At 41.7% G+C, this 24,588-nt stretch overlaps 1 protein-coding gene across 1 annotated transcript in view; it reads left to right on the top strand.

Moving 5' to 3' along the window:
- The window catches only part of NOX3 (NADPH oxidase 3), a 65,874-nt gene extending 41,495 nt beyond the window's left edge, over positions 1 to 24,379 (top strand). The window contains exons 11-13 of the mRNA XM_069598918.1: positions 7,411 to 7,557; positions 12,578 to 12,702; positions 24,253 to 24,379. Of these exons, the coding sequence (XP_069455019.1) occupies positions 7,411 to 7,557; positions 12,578 to 12,702; positions 24,253 to 24,379 (399 nt within the window). The remainder of the gene's footprint in view (positions 1 to 7,410; positions 7,558 to 12,577; positions 12,703 to 24,252) is intronic.
- Positions 24,380 to 24,588: the final 209 nt, after the last annotated feature.

Genomic DNA, 24,588 nt, shown 5'->3' with positions numbered 1-24,588 from the left:
GAAGTGGTTAGGAGGAGACTTCCCAAGGAAGCAAAATAGCAATAAATATAATGATGCTCTGCTGTGAAGAAAATGGGTACAAGTTGTAATATATTAAAGGAATATTTTCAACCCGACAGTAAGAGCCAACTTCACTTAGTTGAGGGCAGATGAGAACGCAGTGCTCCTTTAGGATGAGGGAATGAGGGAAGGGGGTCTAAGCGGCTAGGAAGTCTCTGTGATACAATATGGAGGAAGCTGAGGGTAAAAATGCCCCTTGGCAGTAGACGCACCCCAACTCATGCCCAACTGGGATGATTAATTCTACATCACACTCAATTTGTGAAAAGAGCTCTTGAAAAAAATTAGGACAGTTTGCTTGTACAAACTGTCAAAATGATGAATGGAATAGGTGTGTACAAACAGGAGGGAGGGGGCAAGTGCTGACATAAACGCATTGGCCTCCACATTTGGTTCTGGTATCACAGCCGTGCAGTCAGAACGAGAGGATGGCCAACGGAAGGATGTGGTTCATTTTCTTAAGAGCATATGTAATCTTCACATGATAATAAAATAGATTCTAGAAAAACTGAGATAATCTAATCTCTTCATAAATTGTCTTCCTTCATCAGCTCAATAATACATAACCGTGATAATGGGTATTTATAGTGTGTCCCATGCAAAATGGCCTTTGGGTTCTTAACCTAATATAATAAACAGATAATTCAAATAAAAAGACAGCATGGGCCACTGGGAACAAGGCAAAGAGGCCAAGAAAGGCAAAAATCCATACTCTCCTTAAATATATTAATAAAACAAAGGAGGGCCTGCTCCCTTTTCTAATGAATGAAAAATGCATTTAATTTAATCTGTTTAGCTTGAGAAATTATTTACTTTCACTTTCCCTCACCCTGGTGCTCTGGCTACTCCTGGAATTGATCATCTCTGAGAACCGCTGAGTGTTCTGATAAATTGAACCAGGGAGCACGAAGCCAGCTTGCACCTCCAGGAGACACACGTGCTTCTCATCTTTCACTAGGCGGCTTCAAAAGAGTGCAGTTCCCCAGAAGGCCTCTCCGTTGCCCTGTGGCGGAAGTGACCAGTATTAATATTTTTAATATCTTGGTTTATTAATCACACAAGCTATACATGACTTCAGGGTTCCTGTAAAAGATTCAAATAAAATACTCACTCAAAAATCTCCCTTAAAAAAAAAAAAAAACTCCCCCTTCAGAACAGATCAGTGGTTGCCAAGGAAGCTGGGGGAGAGCTGGACTGGACTGGGATTTGAGAGGTTAGTAGATGTAAACCATTACATATAGAATGGATAAAAAAACAAGGTCCCATTATATAGCATGGAGAACTATATTCAATCATTATCCTTAGATAAACCATAATGGAAAAGAATCAAAAAAAGAATATATACGTGTGTGTACATGTGTGTGTGTGTACATGTGTGTGTGTGTACGTGTGTGTGTGTGTGTGTTAGTTGCTCAGTCATGTCCAGTTCTTTGTTGACCCCATGAACTATAGCCTGTTAGGCTCCTCTGTCCATGGGATTCTCCAGGCAAGAATACTGGAATACTGGAGTGGGTTGCTATTTCCTTCTCCAGGGGTATATATATACATATATATATATATCTGAATCACTTTGCACTATACAGCAGAAATTAACACAACATTGTAAATCAATGACACTTGAATTTTTAAAAAAAAACGAATGTGAGTATGGCTTTAAAGAGAGGAAACTACACTGTTCTGGGAACCTGAGATGAAACACATCATCTTCATTTAGCTGGTTTTTAAAAAACTCATTTCTGCTTAAAAATAAATTGGTTTAGCAATTTGAAAAAAAACAAAAATCTCCCTTTAGTCACCTTCCTTCCCAAACTAACCACTACCACCACTTGACTCTCCAGGGTTCTCATCTGAAACAGTCAAGCACCGTTTATTTCATTCCTTTCCTGCACATTTGTGAACACACACACACCTACACACATATGTTTATTTTGTATAGTATTACAATAGGGATGCGGGGCTGGGGAAGGAAGGAGAGAGAGAAAGATGTGCATTTATGTTTTTGTTTTCCATTCTAACATGGCCTGGAGCTCCTTCAAGTGTCAATGCCTATTTATTGATTTTATTTTATTTAGTGCCTTCAGTGAATTCTGTAGTATGACTATCTCACAAGTGATTTAATCATTCTAGTATTAATGAACATTCTGGTTGTCTAACAAGTATTATTAACTATAATGAGAACAAACTGAGGCACAATGAAGTTCAGTCCCCATTCACAAGGCAAAGCAGCAGCATAGACATGAAACAGTTAACAATAACAGTAATGGCTTTCAGAAAACCTCTTATGGGCTTCCCTGTTGGCTCAGATGGTAAAGAATCTGCCTGCAGTGCGGGAGACCTGGGTCTGATCCCTGGGTCAGGAAGAGCCCCTGGAGAAGGGAATGATTACCCACTCTAGTATTCTTTCCTGGAAAAATCCCATAGACAGAGCAGCCTGGTGGGCTACAGTTCATGAAGTCACAGAGTTGGACACAACCGAGCAACTAACACTTTCACTTTCAAGAGCTAACATGATTAACAAAGGCTGGTCTTAGTCTTATAATGGATAATGGGAAAAATAGTCTTATAATTTTACTTCTTTAAAACTTGATGTGGAAGCCACGTTAGGGAAGCTTCTCGATAAGAAAGAGTTGCTTCAAAATCTGTTTGCTATTGTCTTCATCCAGGATGACCTTGGCGAAAGAAACCACAAAATAAAAAACCAGGACAATAATAGTTACCATTTATTGAGGAGGCATTATGTTTTCTAAATATCAGTCTCAGTCTTTATCTTTTCAGAGACAATGGTTCTCTTTTTGGAAAACAGTCATGAGTCCCTCCAAGGAAAGTCTCCATCACCCTCCTCGGTTGGAGCTTCTACCAGTTCTGTTAATATTTCATGAAGTGTGGAATGTTAGCTCAGATTATTATAACAAAATACCAAGGCTAAGTGGCTTAAAACGACAAACATTTCTCATAGGTCTAGAGGCTGGGAGCCTGAAATCAAAGTCCAGGATGATCGGGATTTTGCTGAAAGTCTGAAATCGGAGCCCAGGATGCTGGGGTTCTGGGAGGACTCTTCCTGGCTTGCAGATGACCACCTTCTTACTATGTCCTCACATGACAGAGAGAGGGAGCTCAGGTCTCTTCCTCCTCGTATAAGGGCACTAATCCCATCACGGGGGCCCACCCTCCTGACCTCATCTAAATCTAGCCATCTCTTAAGGGCCACACAATTATCACATTGGGTGTTAAGCTTTCAACACATGAATTTGGGAGAGAGACATTCAGTCCACAACAGTGGGAAACATAGGGTGCTGCCCAGGAGGAGGCAAGTTCACGGTGCAATTCCCCTGGCCTCCTGGGGGAGGAGGTCAACCCAGCACCCTATCAATCACCTTTCTGTGTGTTGAGCACATGCAGCTTGAGGTACCTTTCACTAGTGAATGGGTTCCTCTTTCAGAACTGCACGATTATGGGCACTGCTGAGGTTTGGAGGCTGGTGCTGGAGATAAAATTTGGTTTCACCTCCTGTGGATGACCACCATCTTTATAATTCAGGAGTGATGGTGGGGACACAGACCCCTAAGTAAGGCAGATGACCCCTTTACTCTCTAATACCATCATGTGGTATTCATTCTATAAGCTCTGCCAAATGCCACTGAGATGGCGGCAGTATCTCAGCTCACATCTCCCATGGCAAAGCACTTACTGTATCCATTAGTCTTAGAGCTGAATGCTTCCGTGAAACCTACCCTTTCATCTTCAAAATAATCTGTGAGTTATTGTTCAGTGTTTTTGTTTGTTTTTGAGTTTGTTTTTCGTATGCGATCATCTAGGCTCAAATTACATACGCTGCTCCCAGTTACACAGCTTCAAGGTAGTGAAGTCAGGAAACGAGGACAGGTTGCAGGACTCCCTGGTTCACAATGTTTAGCTACCGTGTTGCACTACTTCTTCAACCTGCACCCTCATGTGCAATTTCCTTTCTTGGAGGAACCCTGGGTCATAGATAGATCATTTTTAGCCCCATTCCACCCTCAGGAAATCGATTTGGGTCTAAAGGTTGTATTTGAGGGTGTGTCCTCTGCCGTGTTCTGTGTCTGTGAGTAACTAACGAGGCCATGGCACGAGAACCTCTGATGGAAGAGTCTGGAGCTCTGGTAGTAAAACAGACAAGTAGCTTTCCTTAATACATTTTCTAGAATTGTGTATCCAAAAATAGCGCAGGGCCATTTCCCACTGGGTCCAGATGACCTGGTTCAAACACTCTTAAAGAGAAGCCCAGGCTGCAGGGAAGCTAGGGGTGGGCTGGAGCTGGGACCCAGGCACCCCAAGATTGGCTGCGACAGAGTTTGTCTGGTGGCTCATGCCGGGAACAAAGTGAAAGCAAAGGCCTGTGGCAGGCCACATGCGCACAGAGTTCCCCAACTCCGTGACACCATCCTGGAGCTGTCCCCTATCACATCTGGGTATCCGTTAGGTCTGCAGAAATGTGTGGGCTGAGTCCTATAAAAGAAAGAACTTCATTACTACAAAAGTTCAGAACTTTCATCATTTTACTGAGGACGACTTTCTGTGCAACAAAACCTTTTAAAGTTACCTGAGGTATTTTAGGCCTCTGTTAATTCACTACAGAATCCTGAAAGCCATGCTTTATTCAGGTAACCGATTTTAGGGTGGTTTTATTTTTGGAGACTGGGGCGGGGTGAGGGTTGGGAAGCACAGATCACAGACGTGCAGCCTATTGTTTAGGACATTTGTTCTAGCGTTGACCAGACCCTTCCTACGGGAGGAAATGCAGAGGTGGGACCGTTTGTCCCTTCACAGCGAGCGTCCCTCAACATTAGAAAGATGAAAGGGAGGCAAAGTAAATACGCTTTGCCTCCGTTCAAAGTCCGTTTTCTCCCTTTTTCTGCCTGAAGCACTTCTCCTGGGCCCATTCAGTGCCCTTCCATTGCCTCCTGCACCAAAGCCGCCCAGTGTCACCGATGAGTCAATTACAGAGGGAAAAACACACAAAGCCATTACAAGGAAGCAAAAAAGTATAAAAGGCTTGGCAAACCCTCAGAACACTGACACACAGCTAAGCCACAAGAAAGCAAGGACAGGAATGATTTCTCTTTGAAAGAATAAGGGTCAGTAAGTGGAGGAAGCTGAGATGTGACTGTTTTTCAAGTAAGGGTGATTGGAACTGGATTTGAAATGAGAAGTTCTTTTTTTTTTAATACTTTTGTTTATTTCCTAGATGAGTATATTTTTAACATGTTTCTTAAAAAGTGAAAATAGTAGAAAATAAGTCAATGATGTTTGTTTTATACCAAATGCCACCATTAATGTTCTCAGATAAAACAACCTACCAGGGGCAGGGAGGAGAAGGATCATAGATGAGAATGGCATTAAATTCAGTCAAGGTTTTCATTTCCAGGGGGAGCCCAGTGAGTCAAAGGCTGGGGGCTGAGATTTGGAAATAATAATTTAAATGAGACACCTCACAAAGTGGAAAGAGGATAGCAGTATCACCCTCATAGGACATAAAGTCAGCTTCCCGGCCTCCATTCTTCCTTCCTTCTGCTCCCTCTCCCCCATACACCCCCCAGTCCATCCTCAGGATGCCGCCAGAGTGGTCCTTCCCCAGGGTCCTTCCTCAGATGATGTCGTTCCCCCCGCTGAGCGGCCTGCGGTGTCTGCCCCCCGTCACTCAGAGTACAAGTCAAGATGGCCCTACAGCCCCCCGTCTGCACCTCCTGCCTTCCCCCTCAGACCTCACCTCTTGCTGCCTTCAGCAACCTCACTTTACCCTCACCCCCGCCCACCCGAGAGCTCCTGCCCTGGACCTCTGTACTCCGTTCCTCTCCCAACCCTTCAACTTTCTCCGTGGTTGGGCTCAAATGTCCCCTTTCCTTGACTTAATCCTGCAGGACATTCCAGCCTGTCTTCGTTTCTCCGTAGGACCGATCACCCTCTGGTGTGGCGTATAGTTCACTTATTCACTTATCACCATCATTTTTCCTCCCTCTAAAATGCAGGCTCCATGAGGAAAGGGAATTATTGGCTCTTTTGTCTGCTCTTCCTTCCAGTGCCAAGAACACTCTTGACATAGGGTAGGCATTGGTAGATGAACACGATCACCAGAGGGGCCCATGGACTGAGACAAAACTGAGGAGAAGCTCGTCTTGGGCTGGGAGTGGGGAACACACCTAGGAGCTATTTTTTGTCCTGAGGTTAAGATTCCAAGTGCCCTTCCAAGCAGCAACTGTCCAACAAATAGGGAGGCTCTAAGCTTTTGTTCTTGACTATTAATTTAATAAATTCCTGCACAAACCTGGAGAGAATAGGCAAGATGCTTAGCCTTCAAACACATTCTGTGATTTTTCTTTTCCTCATGAATATGATCTGCTAATTAAATCTCATCTGGAAGTTTCATAATGTGATGATGGTGAGATGCAGGCTGGTGGGGCAGGCGGGGGGAGGGGGTGCAGGGCGAGAACACTGGCTATTGGAGGCGATATTTCCTGGTGGAGGTCAGGCTGGCCCTCTCCTCTATCTTGTTGAGCAGCATCTCTTTGGGGAGGGCGTGCAACAAAGAGCAGTAGGCAGTAGTGAGTAGGAATGTGAGAAAAATAGGAGAATTAATAGACCTATCTCCTATGGTTTCTTCTAGATATAATTATCTGAAACCCAAAGTACAAAGCTGAGCCTTGGTTTTAGCAAACCCAAACTGCTACCTGTCACGTGCCCTTTGCTAAACACAGAGTTAAAGAAAGAAAGAAATGTTCTTCAACATCATTTCATTATAGCAGATGACACAAGACCACCGCCGCCACGCACCAGCCTCCTTGGACGCTAATATGTCTGGTTGAGAGCAAACTTCTGGTCTGCAAGGTTGATTCTGCAGTTACCATTATCTTCACCCTCTAGAGGTCATGACTGGTGAAGTCAGTTAGTGAACAAGTCTTCAGGTTTCTGGAGAAGAAGGTCCAGATCCAGAACTTAGACCATAAGTAAAGATGAATAGGATTGGTCTAATGGTTTATCCCCCTTTAGGAAGCAGTGAAAGGCACAGCTAGTTATGATTATTAACCTCGTTCAGACACAGCACACCCAGGAATGGGGTAAATTGATCCTCATCCAGAGAAACTGGCAACAACCCACAGGCTCCTCACTCTGAATTCATTCTGGGCCTTTTCAAACACAAGGTGAGTGTTCTCTAAAGAAATCACAGTGTGACTGTTCACTGGCAGAGAGAAGCATGTTATTTTGTAGAAGTACCCATTTGGGCTCAAATAATTTAATGGAGGCTAAGTAGTCTGCGATTATTGGCATATCATGAAAAGATAGACCAATCTGCTTTCTTGCCCTCTCTCTTGACAGGTGTACTTCTATTGGATTTGCAGAGATCCAGGAGCCTTTGAGTGGTTTGCTGACCTCTTACTCTCACTGGAAACAAAGATGAGTGAGCAAGGGCAAGCTCACTTTCTGAGTTATCATATATTCCTTACTGGCTGGGATGAAAACCAGGTATTGACAAGATTCAGAATGGGCAATATTATCTAATTTGTGTTATGATAGAGCAAAGAGGAATAATTTCAGTAGTGAGCTCTACGATTATCAGGTAGCCTGAAAGTATTGTTTTTATGTTCTTTAAAAGAAAAGAGGAGAATAAAATAAAGCCAGAGTAGAGCTATTCACATTATAGCAATAAAAGGAACAGAAAAGGAGATTGGAAAAGAACTTGATCAAGGTGAGAAGATTCCAAGTTTGGAAACTCAAGAAAAATTACGTCATTGGAAATTGCCTTTGAAATGTAGTATTGTCAAGCAGACGTTGTGGATTAGCTCTGTTGTCCTGAGCTCTCAATTGGTTCTAATTCTATGCTTTGAGCTGTTCAAACAGAAAAAATTCGCAGATGTTGACATTCAGCATTTTGTATTGTAAAACTTGTGAGTTTCCTACAAAAAATAATTGTTCCTACAGAAAATAAATATGAATATATGATTTATCTAGAGATTTATTTTTCTTAAGGCATTCTTGGAAATTGCTTGCATGCATGTTTATACACCTAAGATCAAAATGATCTTCCGTTAGAACAGGTGGTCTGTCTTGTCCATTAATATGTATTGCTGCTCCTGCTGCTGCTGCTGCTGCTGCTAAGTCGCTTCAGTTGTGTCCAACTCTGTGCAACCCCAGAGACGGCAGCCCACCAGGCTCCTCTGTCCCTGGGATTCTCCAGGCAAGAACACTGGAGTGGGTACGCCACATTATAGTTAGGTTTACCAAAATTAATGTACTATATATCAAAATATTGCGCTATGGTAGTGTGTCAGCGCTAATAGTATTGACTGACAACCGATACATTTTAAATGTTTTCTAACTTCTCTAATGTGGAAGCTAACAATGAAGCGATGAAGTGATTACTGTAGTTGTGGTTTAGTCTCTAAGTCGTGTCCAACTCTTGCGATCCCATGGACTATAGCCTGCCAGGCTCCTCTGTCCGGGGGATTCTCCAGGTGAGAATACTGGAGTGGGTTGCCATTTCCTTTTCCAGAGGATCTTCCCAACCCAGGTCTTCTGTATTGCAGGCAGATTCTTTACCAACTGAGCTATGAGGGAAGTTAGAAAACATTTAAAATGTAGCAGTTGTCATTCAATACTATTAACACTGAAACTTCTCTAATGTGGAAGCTAACAATGAAGTGATGAAGTGATTACGAGGCTATGACATTTATGTCCTAATCAGCACTTCTGTGAAAGTTACTGTAGATATTTAAGGAAAGCACGTTTGAGCCAGAGATTTGCATCAGTCACTAAATTTACAAATGAGCGCACTCCTGAGTCTTTCTCTCTCTCTCTCTTTCACACATACACACACACACACACACACACACACACACGCACTTTGGCCCTATAGAATATCACTGTAATTTGACTCTGTGTTTCTGAAAGTGACTAAGATTTTGCATGAGATTCAGTTGCTAAATGTTTTTTTAGGGTCTTATTTGCAGTCAGCCTTAAATATTTATTCCTCTGGGGTTCTTTGAAATAGAGATTTCTCGGGAACTAGACTCGAAACACCTTCATGAATTAAATAGTGTAAATTATATTTTCCAGAAAAACACTTTTCTTTCAAGTGGGATTTTTGACTAGTGATCCATTTGGCAAAGTGCAAACACAGCCTTTGTCTTCTGCTTTCTGGTCTGGTGCTTGCTCTTTTGCTTTTACGGTGGATTGATTTTGAGTGTCTACCTAGGCAATCCCAGTCATTTGAAGGTGCAAGATGCAGGCTCTGTTTGATTCTGTGACAACACAGCTCTGCCCCATCCCATCCCTGCCACTTCCAAAAGTACACTGTAAAAGATACTTTTCTTCTGAAAATAGTAAATTAAAATCGACACATTCTTAAATTTTTGCCATGACATGTTGGAAATTCTCGAGATGCTTAAATTTCAGGACAAAATAATTGGTACATGCTGTCAGTCAGGAATCAAGAGGCTGTTTTAGAAACAGCCAATTGTTAAACTGAATTCAACAACCTCAAAGTGGCAGAATGACAAGAACAGAAGGGACAGATGGAAAAGGTATTATGAAGGGCAAATCAACAGTGTTTGGAGATTAATTGAACATGGGAAGAGAAATATGGAGCAAATATAATTCCAAATGTTGAACACCAGTGATTGGTAGCTGGAGAGTATTGAGGCCGGAAATGAAAAAAAAAACTCTTTTTCCTATTGAACAATACCCAAACTTAGCAAATACCTCTGGGCACCCCCTGACCCTGACCTGACAGCAACCTCCTTGTTCTATACAATTCCTGTCATTTACCACTGGCCCCAGAGCCACCAAACAGTGTGTGTTCTCCAATCACACTGAGGACTTTCTTGCTTCCATCTCCCCTCACACTCTTTCCTTTCCCTTCAATGCAATGTTAAAGCGCCTCAGTCATGTCTGACTCTTTGAGACCCCAGGGACTATAGCCTGCCAGGCTCCTCTGTCCATGGGATTCTCCAGGCAAGAATACTGCAGTGGGTTGCCATTCCCTTCTCCAGGGGATCTTCCCCCGTCAGGGATCGAACCCAGGTCTCTTGAGTCTCCTGCATTGGCAGGTGGATTCTTCATCACTAGCGCCCCCTGTCGGTCTCTCCCGCTGCCTGCTGCATGGAATCATCCTTTAAAGCCCAGTTCCCACAAAGGCCTTCCCCAGTTCTCTTAGTTAAAATTGCTTGAGGGTAACTTAGGTCTCCAGTTCACTATGGATGGTTCAGATCAGAGTATTCGTGCACATGGGCTTCCCTGGGGGCTCAGCTGGTAAAGAATCCGCCTGCAATGCGGGATACCTGGCTTCCATCCCTGGGTTGGGAAGATCCCCTGGAGAAGGGCATGGCAACCCACTCCCATATCCTAACCTGGAGAATCCCCCTGGACAGAGGAGCCTGCAGCTACACCCCATGGGGTCACAGAGAGTCGGACACTACTGAAATGACTAAGCACAATTGTGCACATGGTCTGTCCCTTCCTCCAATGACCAGTTCCTCACAGAACGGAGACCTTCTCTCTTTCTTCTTTGTACTCAGATTCATAACCTTCTGCCTGCCTAGGGCAATCACTTAACGATTGTAGGTGGAAGTAACTTGACATCACAAATTATTTGGAAAGTGTAATAATTCATTTTTAGCTGGGATGGCCAATTTGAAGGTACAGGAAGAATTCTACCCAGAAATATGTTTGGGGAGTTTAAGATGCAGTCCTCTGCTCAGGTAGGAAGATGATAGTTTGGGAGAGAAAGTTTGATTCGCTTATGTAGCTGATGCTAATTGGGTTGTGAAAATGGAAGTTCTTTGGGGAGTAGTGGTCTGCAAGAGATTCAGAGAGCTGAGCTAGAGACTGGGAAGGCAGTCTTCCCATATGGAGTCAGGGGAATAGGATAACAAAATAACAATTACTGTTTCTTGAATCAGAACAAGAACCAGAGAGAAGTAGAAGGACTAGGATTTTGTAATGAAAATAGAATCAGGAAGCAGTGCTTGGCCACATGGTAGAGAAGCCAAGAAGAATAAGGCCCGAGTTGTTCATTAGATTTGGCACTTAGTCAAAATGGGAATCGACTGTCCCTGGCTTCTTCCACCCACTGCTGGAACCAGTTTCCTCAGCAAAAGGGCTGTGGGGACACAAAAATTCCATTCTAATCTGGAGGCCGATACAACTCTGACCTTGAGTTCCAGTTCTAATAACGGGGCTTCTGCTTGTTTCCAAGTCTCAGTCCTCAACTATCACTTCTGTTCTTAGCCTTGAACTCTTGTCTTGTATTTTATGCTTTACTCTCCGTCTTGATAAACCTGCCTAAGAAGCAGGCACTGCCTGATGTTTGCCAGTTTTCCCTCTCTTGCCTGAAGTCCTCTTCCCAAGCTCAGTTCTTATAGTAGCCCTGCTACCTGAGCTCAGACTTGCCTAATGGCACCTCCCTGCAGCCTGGATTTCTGTGACTCCACCAAAGTCTCCATCAGTGCTGCTACTCGAACTGGTCAGAGGAATTGAACCAATGAAGTACCCAAGGGTAAAACTCGTGAGCTCAAGAGTTTTGGAGGGGCCTGAGCAGAGCAAACACAGATCTCAGGAGTTAAGAAGCAAGAACCCTTCCTACCTATCAGAGTTCAGCATGGGCTGAAACAGATGATAGCAACGTATAAACTCATCACTAGGCATGGCTATGCCCCAGGCTCTTACTTATCAACTACCTGATGCCTGGGTGCTTTTGTGCAATTCAAAGGCAAACCGTTGGCCACAGAGACTCAACATCCTCCTAGCATTTGAACTTGAACACAGATCGTTTCACTCCAAAAGGCAGATCTAACTGTAAAATCCAGCTTCACTCTAGGCATTTTCTATCACTTGAATCTGTCAGGGCCCTTCTCAGATCCCTAAGGTTTACTGTGAAGTAAACAGGGGCAGGGAGAAGGCAATGGCACCCCACTCCAGTACTCTTGCCTGGAAAATCCCATGGACGGAGGAGCCTGGTGGGCTACAGTCTATGGGGTCACAAGGAGTCGGATACGACTGAGCGACTTTACTTTCACTTTTCACTTTCCTGCATTGGAGAAGGAAATGGCAACCCACTCCAGTGTTCTTGCCTGGAGAATCCCAGGGACAGGGGAGCCTGGTGGGCTGCCGTCTATGGGGTCACACAGAGTCGGACATGACTGAAGTGACTTAGCAGTAAGCAGCAGCAAACAGGTGCAGAGCTAGAAATTAGTTTTTGAGAAATTTGGCAGGAAAAAATTAGCTTAGTGTCTGCTTTCCCTTACCTCTTTTCACTATATTACCTGCATCCTGTCAAGAAAAATCTTTCTAGGCTCACGTTTCTGCATGTCAACCACATAGAAGGCACTTTGTTTCAATAGTGCTCAGGTGGAATACAAAGAATTTCCCATTTTAAAAAAATTGTGTGTTAAATCTGCAAATGAGCATAATTACTTCATCCTTATTTATTAGAGATTTTTTTTTTTTCCCTCTGAACACCCATCTGATACCACAATTTTTACTTTAGGCTTTTCACATAGCTTTACATTGGGATGAAAATGCTGATGTGATTACAGGATTAAGGCAGAAAACCTTCTATGGAAGACCCAACTGGAATCATGAGTTCCAGCAGGTCGCCTTCAGTCACCCCAGGTGAGCAGCTCTCTCTCCTCTGCCTCTTGGGAGCCTCCAGGAGAGACACAGTCTCCATCACTGCGGGAATGGAAAGCAGCTCTTGAGCACAAATCAGTTAATCCACAGCAGTGGGCCTCTTGTTTAGAGGTTAAACATTGACCTTAGAAAAAGTAATCGTGGGATATTTCAGGAACCACAAACCTATGCATGACCATCTTACAACATCTGACAAGTGTCAACTGCATTGAAAGTTTTCATTATTGTTGTTTAGTCGCTAAGTCAGGTCTGGAACTTTTGCAACCCCTTAGACTGTAGCTCTCTGTCCGTGGGATTTCCCAGGCAAGAATACTGGAGTGGGTTGCCATCTCCTTCTCCAGGGGATCTTCCTGACCCAGGGATCGAACCCATGTCTCCCGCATTTGCAGGTGGATTCTTTACCACTGAGCTACCAGGGAAGCCCTAAAATTTTTAATACTTAAACTCAATTGAAGATGGCATTCCTTTTTAATTTTTATTTATTTACTTATCAAACCAGCCTCTAATATGTCTTTGCATTAAATGTTTAGGATGGATTATTTGTGGGCCAAAAGAAATAGAGCTGAAAAAGAACTTAGGGATTATCTTTATCTTTATTTATTTTCTAAATTAATTTTTATTGGAGTATAGTTGATGCACAACGTTGTGTTAGTTTCTGCTTATAGCAAAGTGTCTCAGTAATACATATATTCTGTTCCATAATCTTTTCCACCATGGATTATCACAGGCTACTAAATATAGTTCCCTGTACCATACAGTAGGACCTTGTGGTTTATTCATACTACACATATACTAGTTTGCATCTGCTAATCCCAAACTAGCAAACCTTCCATTCCCCATCTTCCTACTCTTTGGCAACCAGAAATCTGTTCTCTGCCTCTGTGAATTGTTCCTGTTTCATAGATATGTTCATTTGTGTCGTATTTTAGGTTCTACATACCATGCTAGCATGTGGTATTTGTCTTTCTCTTTCTGACTTACTTCAGCTAGTATGATAATCTCTAGGTCCAGAAGATGGTATTTCTTAAACTGCCTATGCCTTCAAGAAATCTTGGGTAAACACAATTGATCTGTAATTACTCAACTGGAGAATTCACTTATGCCAAACTGTAAACTGTACCTAAAGCATATCTTGCAAAGCAGAAAAAAATATTCTAAAACCAAGCATGAATTTAGGAGTCTGAATACCTGGTTGTAAATCCTGGCTCCATCATTAATACCAATTTACCTTGAACAGATTATTTAACTTGGCTCTGACCATCCCCTTCTCTGTAAACTGCAAATAATAAAACTGTTTACCTCCTAGGCTTCTGTGAGGATTAACTGTGTGAATTTTAAAGGGCCTAAAACACTGCTTTGAGTTCAGTGTTAGCTGCAATCATTGTTAATTATTAGTTCAGCTCAGTTCAGTTCAATCTCTCAGTTGTGTCCGACTCCCTGCAACTCCATGGACTGCAGCACGCCAGGCATCCCTGTCCATCACCAACTCCCAGAGCTTGCTCAAACTTGTCCATCCAGTCAGTGATGCCATTCAACCATCTCATCCTCTGTTGTCCTCTTCTCCTTCTGCCTTCAACCTTTCCCAGCATCTTTTCCCAGGTCCTTTTCCAGTGAGTCAGTTCTTTGTATCAGGTGGCCAAAGTATTGGAGTTTCAGCTTCAGCATCAGTCCTTCCAATGAATATTCAGGACTGATTTCCTTTAGGATGGACTGGTTTGATCTCCTTGCAGTCCAAGGGACTCTCAAGAATCTCCTCCAACACCACAGTTTAAAAGCATCCATTCTTTGTTGCTCAGCTTTCTTTATAGTCCAACTCTCACATCCATACATGACTACTGGAAAAACCATAGCTTTGACTAGATGGATTTTTGTTGGCAAGGTAATGTCTCAGCTTTTCCATTATCCTCTTTCACTTTCATCAAGAGACTCTTGAATTCTTCTTCACTTTCTGCCATAAAGGTGGTGTCATCTGTGTATCTGAGATTACTGATATTTTTCCTAGCAGTCTTGATTCCAGCTTGTGCTTTGTCCAGCCCGACATTTCGCATGATGTACTCTGCATATAAGTTAAACAAGAAGGGTGACAATATACAGCCTTGAGGTACTCCTTTCCTGATTTGGAACCAGTCTCTTGTTCCATGTCAAGTTCTAACTGTTGCTTCTTGACCTGAATATAGATTTCTCAGGAGGCAGGTAAGGTGGTCTGGTATTCCCATCTCTCTAAGAATTTTACAGTTTGCTGTGATCCACACACTGAAAGATTTTGGCATAGTCAATGAGGCACAAGTAAATCTTTTTCTGGAACTCTCTTGCTTTTTCAATGATCCAACAGATGTTGGCAATTTGATCTCTGGTTCCTCTGCTTTTTCTAAATCCAGCTTAAACATCTGGAAGTTCATGGTTCACATACTGTTGAAGCCTAGCTTGGAGAATTTTGAGCATTATTTTGCTAGTGTGTGAGATGAGTTTTAATAAAAAACTTAAGTATGACTACTATATGATAAGCTTCAGAATAGAAGAGGAAGAGCATTTGCTCTGGGACCGTAAGACAAGAGTGAAGGCTGTGTTTTCTGATTCTGGAAGATACTGACTGTGTGAGAAACCAGGGAGCCTGTTTGAGCTTTTGGGGCCCAGTGTAAAACATGCATGATTCTATACATTCACATTTTTATCTTCATAATTTAAAAATGAATAGTATGTTGAAACACTTGGTGAAGTACAAAGCACTGATACAAAGATTTTGTTGTTATGTATATATATTGTCTAAATCGGTCATTGTTCTGAACCCACATCATCTACAGGTCTTGGAAGCAGCATGTCCTAATATTGTCTTTGTTTAAAGAATAGTTTCCACTTTTGAGGAAAGACCTGAGGGAGGTAAGGAGCTGGCAAGTGTGCCATGTGGGCAACTGGGAAAAAGCAAAAGGGCAGCATGTGCCAAGGCCCTGAGACTGCAGATACTGTTCCTGGAATGATCCAGGAGGCCATGAATCAGGTTGCTATGTTCTTCTTTTGGAAAAAAAATTATTCATCTGATAAATGTTTTACACTCAATTTTTAATTATCATGGGACTAATGTTCCCACATTGCAGGCTTTTGACAGGGGCATGTCAAAAGCATATCTTTGTCTTTAAGCTTTTATAGATAAGACTGCTCTTTTCTGTGCTGTTTTTGTTGTTATTCAATCATGTTTGACTCTCTGTGACTCCTTGGACTATAGCATACTAGGTTCTTCTGTCCTCCCCATCTCCCAGAGTTTGCTCAAATTCATGTCCATTGAGTGAGTGATGCTCTCTAACCATCTCATCCTCTGCTGCCCACTTCTCTTGCTGCCCACTTCTCTTTCAATCTTTCCCAGCATCAGGGTCTTTTCCAATAAATTGGTTCTTCGCATCAGGTGGCAAAGTATTGGAGCTTCAGCTTCAGCATCAGTCCTTCCAATGAATATTCAGAGTTGATTTCCTTTAGGATTGACTGGTTTGATCTCCTTGCTGTCCAAGGGACTCTCAAGAGTCTTCTCCAACACCAAAGTTCAAAAGCATCAATTCTTCAGTACTCCAACTTTATGGTCCAATTCTCACATCCATATATGACAACTGGAAAAACCATAGCTTCGATTGTCCCTTATCGATGCTTCATGTTGTATTTGTTTATTTGTGCTACATATGAAGTTTACAGCCCTGTAAGAAGACCTTTCAGAACAAACCATTTAATTATCTCCCTTCCCTCAGAAAGGTGTAAACCAGAAACATAGCACCAAGAGATGGAGGGTAGAACTGTATTTGCACAAACTCTTCCTCCAAAATCACATTGCATTGTGCTGAGAATTGAGTCTGTCCGACTCTGCAGGGAGTGAGGAGTAGAGAGCAGTTTGAAAGTGGGAAAATCATACAGCTGTCACTTTTCTCATTGCCTTGTGACGCACGTGTTCATTCCTTTTCAAAAGCCATAATCGAAGTATAGTATATACATGTACTTAAAGCCCAGTTGAATTTTTCAGCACAAGAGTTATGGGAACTCTCTCTTCCCAATGGAAGGCTTCATCTCTTCCAGAGTTTAAAAAAAACAAAAAAACAAAAAAAAAAAAAACGAGGTTTGGATGTCACTGAATCAAGCCTCTATATCATACTTTCTAGTCCCAGTTCTAAAAACAGTGTATCTGTAACAACCTTAGACTCTCTAACACTGCAACGTATTATACAACTTCAACTATCAATGTAATTAACATTAGACATGTGTTACTGTTGTTGTTGCTGTTGTTCAGTCACTAAGTCATGTCCAACTCCTTGCCACCAAAAGGACTGTAGCCTACCAGGCTTCTCTGTCCTTCACTGTCTCCTAGAGTTTGTTCAGATTCATATCCATTGAGTTGGTGATGCCATCCATCTCATCCTGTCATCCCCTTCTCCTCCTGCTCTCAGTCTTTCCCAGCATCATGGTCTTTTTCAATGAGTTGGCTCTTCACATCAAGCGGCCAAAGTATTGAAGCTTCAGATTTAGCATCAGTCCCTCCAGTGAATATTTAGGGTTGATTTCCTTTCAGATTCACTGGTTAGGAAAGCTCAATTATCCTTTTATACATGGAATGCCAGATTCCTGGGAAAAGACAAGTCACCAGTAGAAGGCTTAGCACTACTCTTCCAAAAGACTTTTTAAATAACCTCCTTAAAGTAATTTTGTTTTCTGCTGTGTAAAAGAAGATTTATGTTTAATGAAGCTTTTAATGAAGACATCACAGAAAGAGAATGCCAATAGAATCTAATTTTTAAACAAGAAAATCTAATATTGAGAAGTATTTCAATATCCTGGCCTTTGCCAAGTTATAAATAAAACACACAATTCAATTATTGTTCTGCACAAAGAACAAAGTCACATTAATTTTCCTCAAGATGGTTATTAAAGAGATAAACAGTATGTTTTCCCCCTGATTATGTCAAGGAGATGTTTGTTCCCAAGCTTCATTGGTTACTCATAGAAGACAGGTCTGTCCTGTCATTAGCTCATATCTTTTGGCAAAGATGGGCCAGAAAGAATTGGTGGATTTGTTCATGGCCTCAGAAAAGCTTCTTTGTTCTTGAGGGTCTTTGAAGTAGGCTCTCAACCATTTCTATTCATCAGTGCAAAGCAGAGTATTCTTAGGGCTTACTCTTTTAAAAACGTTTACCTGTTCATTTAAAGCAGGAGTCTGTGCTTGTTCTAAGAAGAAGGAGTTAAATCAAAAGAATAATAGAAAGAGGGGCAAAAATATGTTTTTTACAGAACATGAGAAACAGCACCAAAAATAAAGCTTGAAGGGAAGCAGATCAAAGAGAACAGTGCAAGCTATAAAGGAAGCAGAAAATTGCAAAAATAACAGTAATAGAGAAACAAATTGATGGGCATCAGAATGAATACAAATAAGGAAAGGGAAAGAAAAAATTTTAAAGAAATCAAAGACAGAAAGTAGAAAATAGGGAAGTATACTCTGTTGTTTTTATGTGCAATTAATTTTCATAATTGTATCAGCTGTATAACAAAAGCACAAGTATAATTTTAAAAGAAGATCAACAAACAGTAAGTGGACACGTAAAAAGTAAGTCTTTTATTGACATGGCCAAACTGACATGCATGGAACTATTGTTGTACGTTGCTTAAGTTAGACAAGCACAGAAAATTACTTTAAACTCACAAACAATGGAAATTATCCTCTTAATTAAAATATAAATGTTAATTAAATACACACATTGATATCTGTGTCTTATTCATCTTTAGAAATGCATGTCTTATACAAAAATGGGAGCTACATATCATTATTTGTAGATGGTACTGTGATTCCAAGCTTTAGGCAAATATTCAGAAAATCAGGAAATTGTTTCCAAGAAGGTAGCCAGAATGAAAATAAATATATCTTTATCACATCTAGCTACTTTTTGATAAACACATATTATGTGTGTGCTCAACCTTCTGTATTGGTAGGTCTGTTGTTTTTAATTAATTGAACAAAATGATATTCCATAAGACTTCAATCTTTGATCTTACTTTTCACATAATATTTATAGTTTGCCACTTTTGACTTATCTACTAATAACTTCACCATGCCTTGTAGGCGTAAAACTTTATGCAATTAATTATGATAAAAACTTAGAAGATCTGATCATTTTTTCATAGCTTCAGTAGAAGTGTTTCTTTTCTCTGGAAGAAAAAATAAAGAATAGAAGAATACTACCATTTGTTAGAACAGGACAACCCCAAAGTGAAGAAAGATGCCGACACTGGGAGCTTCTGATCCATGCTACATGAATGCATTTTAGACCACCCATTGTTTTCAGAAATGTAAAAATACCTTTCTACTAAATTGAGTAAATATGTCCACCTGGAGCCACATTTGCTTCTGTGCACACCCTCCAATTCTCATTTATGTGTACATATGCACAAAATGTTTTTAAATGATATTTTTAAGAAATTAACATTCTGATTATAGCACACAAGTCTGTCTGTCTAAAAGGATATCCTAAACATTCCTTATATGACTAAATTGCTCAGAATATTCAAAGAAATAGACTTTGGTAGAAATTCCACACAAAACAAATTATAGCTTCAAGAGAAAAAGAAAGCCACCATAAACTTATGACTGGGCATTGTTAGCATATGCAAATAGTATCTTTCCATCAGAGGACATCCAGTCCTCCTGTTAAGATCAAGTGAAGATTCACTGAAAATTGATGGCATTACTCCATTTGTGGTAGGTGGGATTAGGGAGGTGGGTGAACACACGGTAAATGTATCGTTATTCTTCAGTTCTTTTGGGGAATTATCTATTGAAGCATTCAGTTCAGTTCAATTGCTGGGGAGTGTCCGACTCTTTGTGACCCCATGAACCGCAGCATGCCAGGCCTCCCTGTCCATCACCAACTCCTGGAGTTCACCCAAACCTATGTCCATTGAGTCGGTGATGCCATCAAACCATCTCATCCTCTGTCGTCCCCTTCTCCTCCTGCCCTCAATCTTTCCCAGCATCACGGTCTTTTCAAATGAGTCAGCTCTTTGCATCAGGTGATACAGCAAAAACATTAGGATATTTCTCTGTGATGTATTTCTGTGGGAGGTGTATGTTTTCAAAGTTTTGTCAGAGGAAGGAGGGAACCCAATTGGCAGAAACATAGCTCTGCCATGGGGATCCAGTACTACAAGTCAGCTGCTTTCATTTCTCTCCCCTATTTTAATCATGAGGGGCTTCCCAGGTGGCGCAGTGGTAAAGAATCTGCCTGCCAATGCAGGAGACCCAAGAAATGCAGGTTTGATCCCTGGGTCAGGAAGATCTCCTGGAGAAAGAAATGGCAACCCACTCCAGTATTCTTACCTGGAGAATTCCATGAACAGAGAAGCCTGGTGGGCTACAGTCCATGGGGTTGCAAAGAGTTGAACATGACTGAGCAAACACAACAACACACATTTGTAACCATGATGCTCTCAAAGGCAGCAACTTTGTGCTCCTCAGAGCCAAGTCCAGTCACCAGCTTTAGCTAGTGAACGGACCATGAGAAGGATGAGGAATCTGGGACAAGAGCACTGACTCACCAAAGAAGATGGAGTTGGTGGGAAGAGCTAGGGAAGTGTGTCAGCCACGTGCAAACACCGTTAGGGATGCCTGTAGCCCCTAATCAACCCCCCGAGTAATTAGGTCTCAACAAAAAGTAGCAGAGGAGGCTGCTACAAATAATCGGGAGGCGGGTTTTTTTTAAAAAAGTGCCCAACGCAGTTATCATCTCAGGTTACAAAAGGGAAGGTGTGCAAAATGTAATTATGAGATGAATTATTTGTAGGCTTCTCTAATGAAAAGCATTCTCTAGAAAAGATTAACTAGAAGTCTGATAGTGAGTTCATTGTCTGATAGTGAGCTTGTAGTTCTCATTGTCTTCTTTCTAAGCCTCCATAAATCCACAGGAAGCTTCTGTTTATCGATTTTATTTGCAGAGTGCACTCAGGGCATAAAGTAATTTGATTTTTTTAAAATGGGGTTTAGGGTCTGCCCCTATAGGGTTATAACTTACCAATCATAAGAGCCAACACATAAAAACAAACATGCAATTTAAAGAGAGCAGGGCTCAAGATGGGAGAACCTGGGAAGCCAGCAAGGTGGTGGGATTACACTCGCTCTCCCATATATCCGCTGGCCAGAAACCTCCTGGGAAGTGACATTTTGGCTGCCTTTCATGCATGGCATCACGGAACTGTTCTGAAAACTGCATCAAGCCCACAAAAAAATGAGCACAATAGTCATTTAGCAAATAAGAGGGGAAGAAGAGAATTTTCTGTATTGTTTATCAGAGCTAAAAATGCTGTTAATGTTAACCATCTCTGCAGCTTGTGTAAAATTTGTCCTTTCCCCATCAAAGTCAGATGCCCAGACTGATCAATGCTGCTAATGTTGTCCCCAATCCAATGCCTCCCGTGTGTGCAAACCCTGCAACTTGCAGGCTGTAAACTGAAGAATAATGCCTTGTGTTTTTATACTTCTTTTACAGAGAATCTTTTTTTTTTTTCATTCTGAGCATTCGTGGGTAATTAAACTTTATAGAGGAATGTTTTTTTCTTTAGCAACCCCATTAGGGTTCTGTTGCACTTGTCCGTTGCCTCATAAAAGAAGAAAAAAAATGCTGCCACATCAGTGCCTTTTCTACTTTGTGAGGCTTCTTGGCTCCTTGCTTCACAGTGAGGCTTCGTGATGAGAAAGGTCCATACTTGAAATCACAAACGCCGAGGCAAGGAAGCAAGGGACACAAAAGAATGCCATGTATGGGGACCATAATGCATAGAGAGCTAAGGGACAACTGGCCTTTCTGCCTTAGTGGAAGGTAGACGATGAAGGGCCTTTGTGAGACTTTTTGGAGATTACATAACCATGACAGTTACATAAATACAGACACATGTGTACTCAGCTGTGCAGTGTTATAGCCGCAGCTTCAAAAAGGGAAGGGTAGCTGTGAACTGCTGGGGACACCAGGGGTACACCTGGCAGCCAGCAATCAGAGTCCTTTGAAATGGAATCTTAAAGGCAGAGCATCAAAGAGCATCTTCATGGTCTGCGAACAGTCACACGTGGCTGCAAACGAAAGGGCAATCTTAGCCTGTTGGGAATGGACCAGTGGGCAATCTCTTCAGTGACACCTACACTAATGGAAAAATATCACCACCCGTAACAGTGTCTTTGAACATAGATGCAAGGTTGCCTCTGGGCATCAGACTCCTCAAGGGGAAGGCTTTTGCCTGACCCATCTATCATTCAAACTGCGGCAGTGCAGAACTCCAAAAACCTAGTACAAGCCTGGGCAGGAGGGGAGGATAGGGGAGAATGGACACATGTATATGTATGGCTGAGCCCCTTCACTGTTCACCTGAACTATCACAACATTATAGCCAGCTATACCCCAATACAAAGTAAAAAAAAAAAAAAAAAAAAAGATGAACACTTCAGATTAAAAAAAAAATCCTAGTGCAAGAGTGCTGATGCAGGAAGTCTGTAATCATTGCTCGGTTAACAGCGAACGTCACATCCTGTGGTCAGCTTCGTGGAGCAGGCAGACATAATGTAGGTTGTAATGTCAGCTAACCATTCTTGACAGCTCACTACGTGCTAAGTCTGATCTAACCCTCACAGAGGCACTTAGGAGTTTGGTATAGAACTGTCACCATGGACAAAGTCCCCAAAGGGGGACTTTGGGAAGCTAATTAACATGCCCAGCAATGAAGAGATGAATCAACAGCTCTCAACCATTGGCTGATATTTCCATGTGTGTTAGTTGCTCAGTCGTGTCTGACTCTTTGAGACCCCATGAACTTTAGCTGAGCCACCAGGGAAGTCTCACTTTCTCCAAGGGATCATCCCAATCCAGGGATCGAATTCAGGTCTCCTGCATTGGAAGTAGAGTCTTTACTGTCTGAGCCACTAGAGAAGCCCATAAACACCTTTAAATTACTTCATTAAGTCATAAACTCATATTTTTCCCAGTGGGAAACGTTTCCTGAAAAAGTGTTTTCCATAGGAATAATCTCTTTAAAAATAATACTTAAACATTTTAAACATATTGTCATTTACAAACGAATCCACTTGATAAGTTCCTTTGAAGCTAGAGTTTGAAATGTAATTGAACCATCAATTTCTACCATGGCTATTATTGTTCAGGAACACATAATTAAATGTGGAATCAATACATGGCAGAGAACCATGTTAACACACAAGCTAAGAAGAATGAGGTTATAGAGGTGCTTCTCAACAAACACGATATGAGGAGGTAAAGGTGGTGTGGAGGGCTGGTCCTGAAGTTCAAGGAATTTTCTAAGATAGTATTTCTCAGAGGATAGCTCAAAGGGCCATGTGCTTTAATAGCACCTGGGAGGCTTGCTAAAAATGCATTCCTTGGATTCGAGCCTGAGACTCTGTTTTAATAATCTGTCTAGATAATCTTATGCCTAGCAAAGTATGAGAACTTTTGACCCAGACTCGAACCCACTAATTAAGCTGGTGCCAGAGATTAGAAAAAAGTTACAAGGAATAGTGCAATACAAGATAAGGGAAATCACGTCTTCTTTAAGTCCCTGTAGAGACTGGCCGCTCCCACTTTTCAGAGACAACCTGAATCCTGGTGCTAACTCATTATTTATATATAAGAAGAGCCAGCAGTTGTGTTTTTAAGGGATTGGAGCAGCCCTGGGACATTCATTATATGCAAAAACATCCCTTCAACAACTGTTTTCTGAAATGCCATAATTAGGGAGGAGAACTTTGAGGTGACTTCATTTTCAGTAATGTGATTTTCCTTTCCAGCTCTTCCTTTTGGCCTTCTTTGAAAATTAAAGTAATTCCAACAGGAGAAATAAGCAAAAGTTGCTAGAACCTTTGTATAAATGATCTTAACTATGAAAAGGCAGAGTTGAAAAATAGTAATAATTAACACTTTTTAAACCTTTTGGAATGCATTATCTCATTTTGCTTTGGATAAAACATACCACGTAGTCACTATAATCTTGGTACAACTCATGTTGAGATTGAGATTCATAGTCTTGCTCTCAAGACCATGCAGATAATAGGGAACAAAGCCATTTATTCATTTCTTCAGCAAACAAATACTGGCTGTCTACCCAGGATTACAGAGATGAGTAAGACAGACCAGGTTCTTGCTTTCAGGGAGGTGACATTCTAACCACCCATCCAAGAGAAGGCTAATCAAGGTCACGACCAAAATTCCACCCAATATCACCTCTATAACGAAACGCCTTCATCTGTCATCACGGCGCCTGCCAACCTCAACCTTCTTCACATCACCTATCAGTATCCCACAGCATCTTGTGATACAGAGCTTAACAGGATTCTGGGAACCTGTGAGAACACGGTGCTAAAAGTAGGAGAAAAGATTTTAAGGAAAAAAGAAAGTGGTGGAGAAAAATACATAAAGTCACAACCGCGGCTACTCACTAACTGTACCCTTCTGTCTTGGCTGCTGGCTGGCCTTGCCCTGTGTAACACGCTCTCTTCTTGTCTCACCTCCACCGCAGCAGCAACATTGGCGTGTTCTTCTGTGGACCCAAAGCTCTCTCAAAGATACTTCAAAGAATGTGCCGCGTATATTCATCCGCTGACCCCAGGGGCGTTCACTTTTATTACAACAGAGAAAGCTTCTAGACTTTGGAGGAAAAAAAAATCCACGTGTTGTGTAAGTGGCTACAATCATATAGGTCAAGCGTCAGGAAACTTTTCCCAAAAAGTGCCAGATAATAATTATTTTAGATTTTGTGGACCGTATGGTCTCAGTTGCAACTACTCAACTCTGCCGTTGCAAGCACCAAAGCAGCCCCTGTATCTTAACAAATGGAGGTGGCTGTGTTCCAGTA

This window comes from Ovis canadensis, chromosome 8 (assembly GCF_042477335.2).
Source record: "Ovis canadensis isolate MfBH-ARS-UI-01 breed Bighorn chromosome 8, ARS-UI_OviCan_v2, whole genome shotgun sequence".
Lineage (NCBI taxonomy): Eukaryota > Metazoa > Chordata > Mammalia > Artiodactyla > Bovidae > Ovis > Ovis canadensis.
The sequence above is the reverse complement of the archived record's forward strand: the minus strand, read 5'-3'. Positions and strand labels throughout refer to the sequence as shown.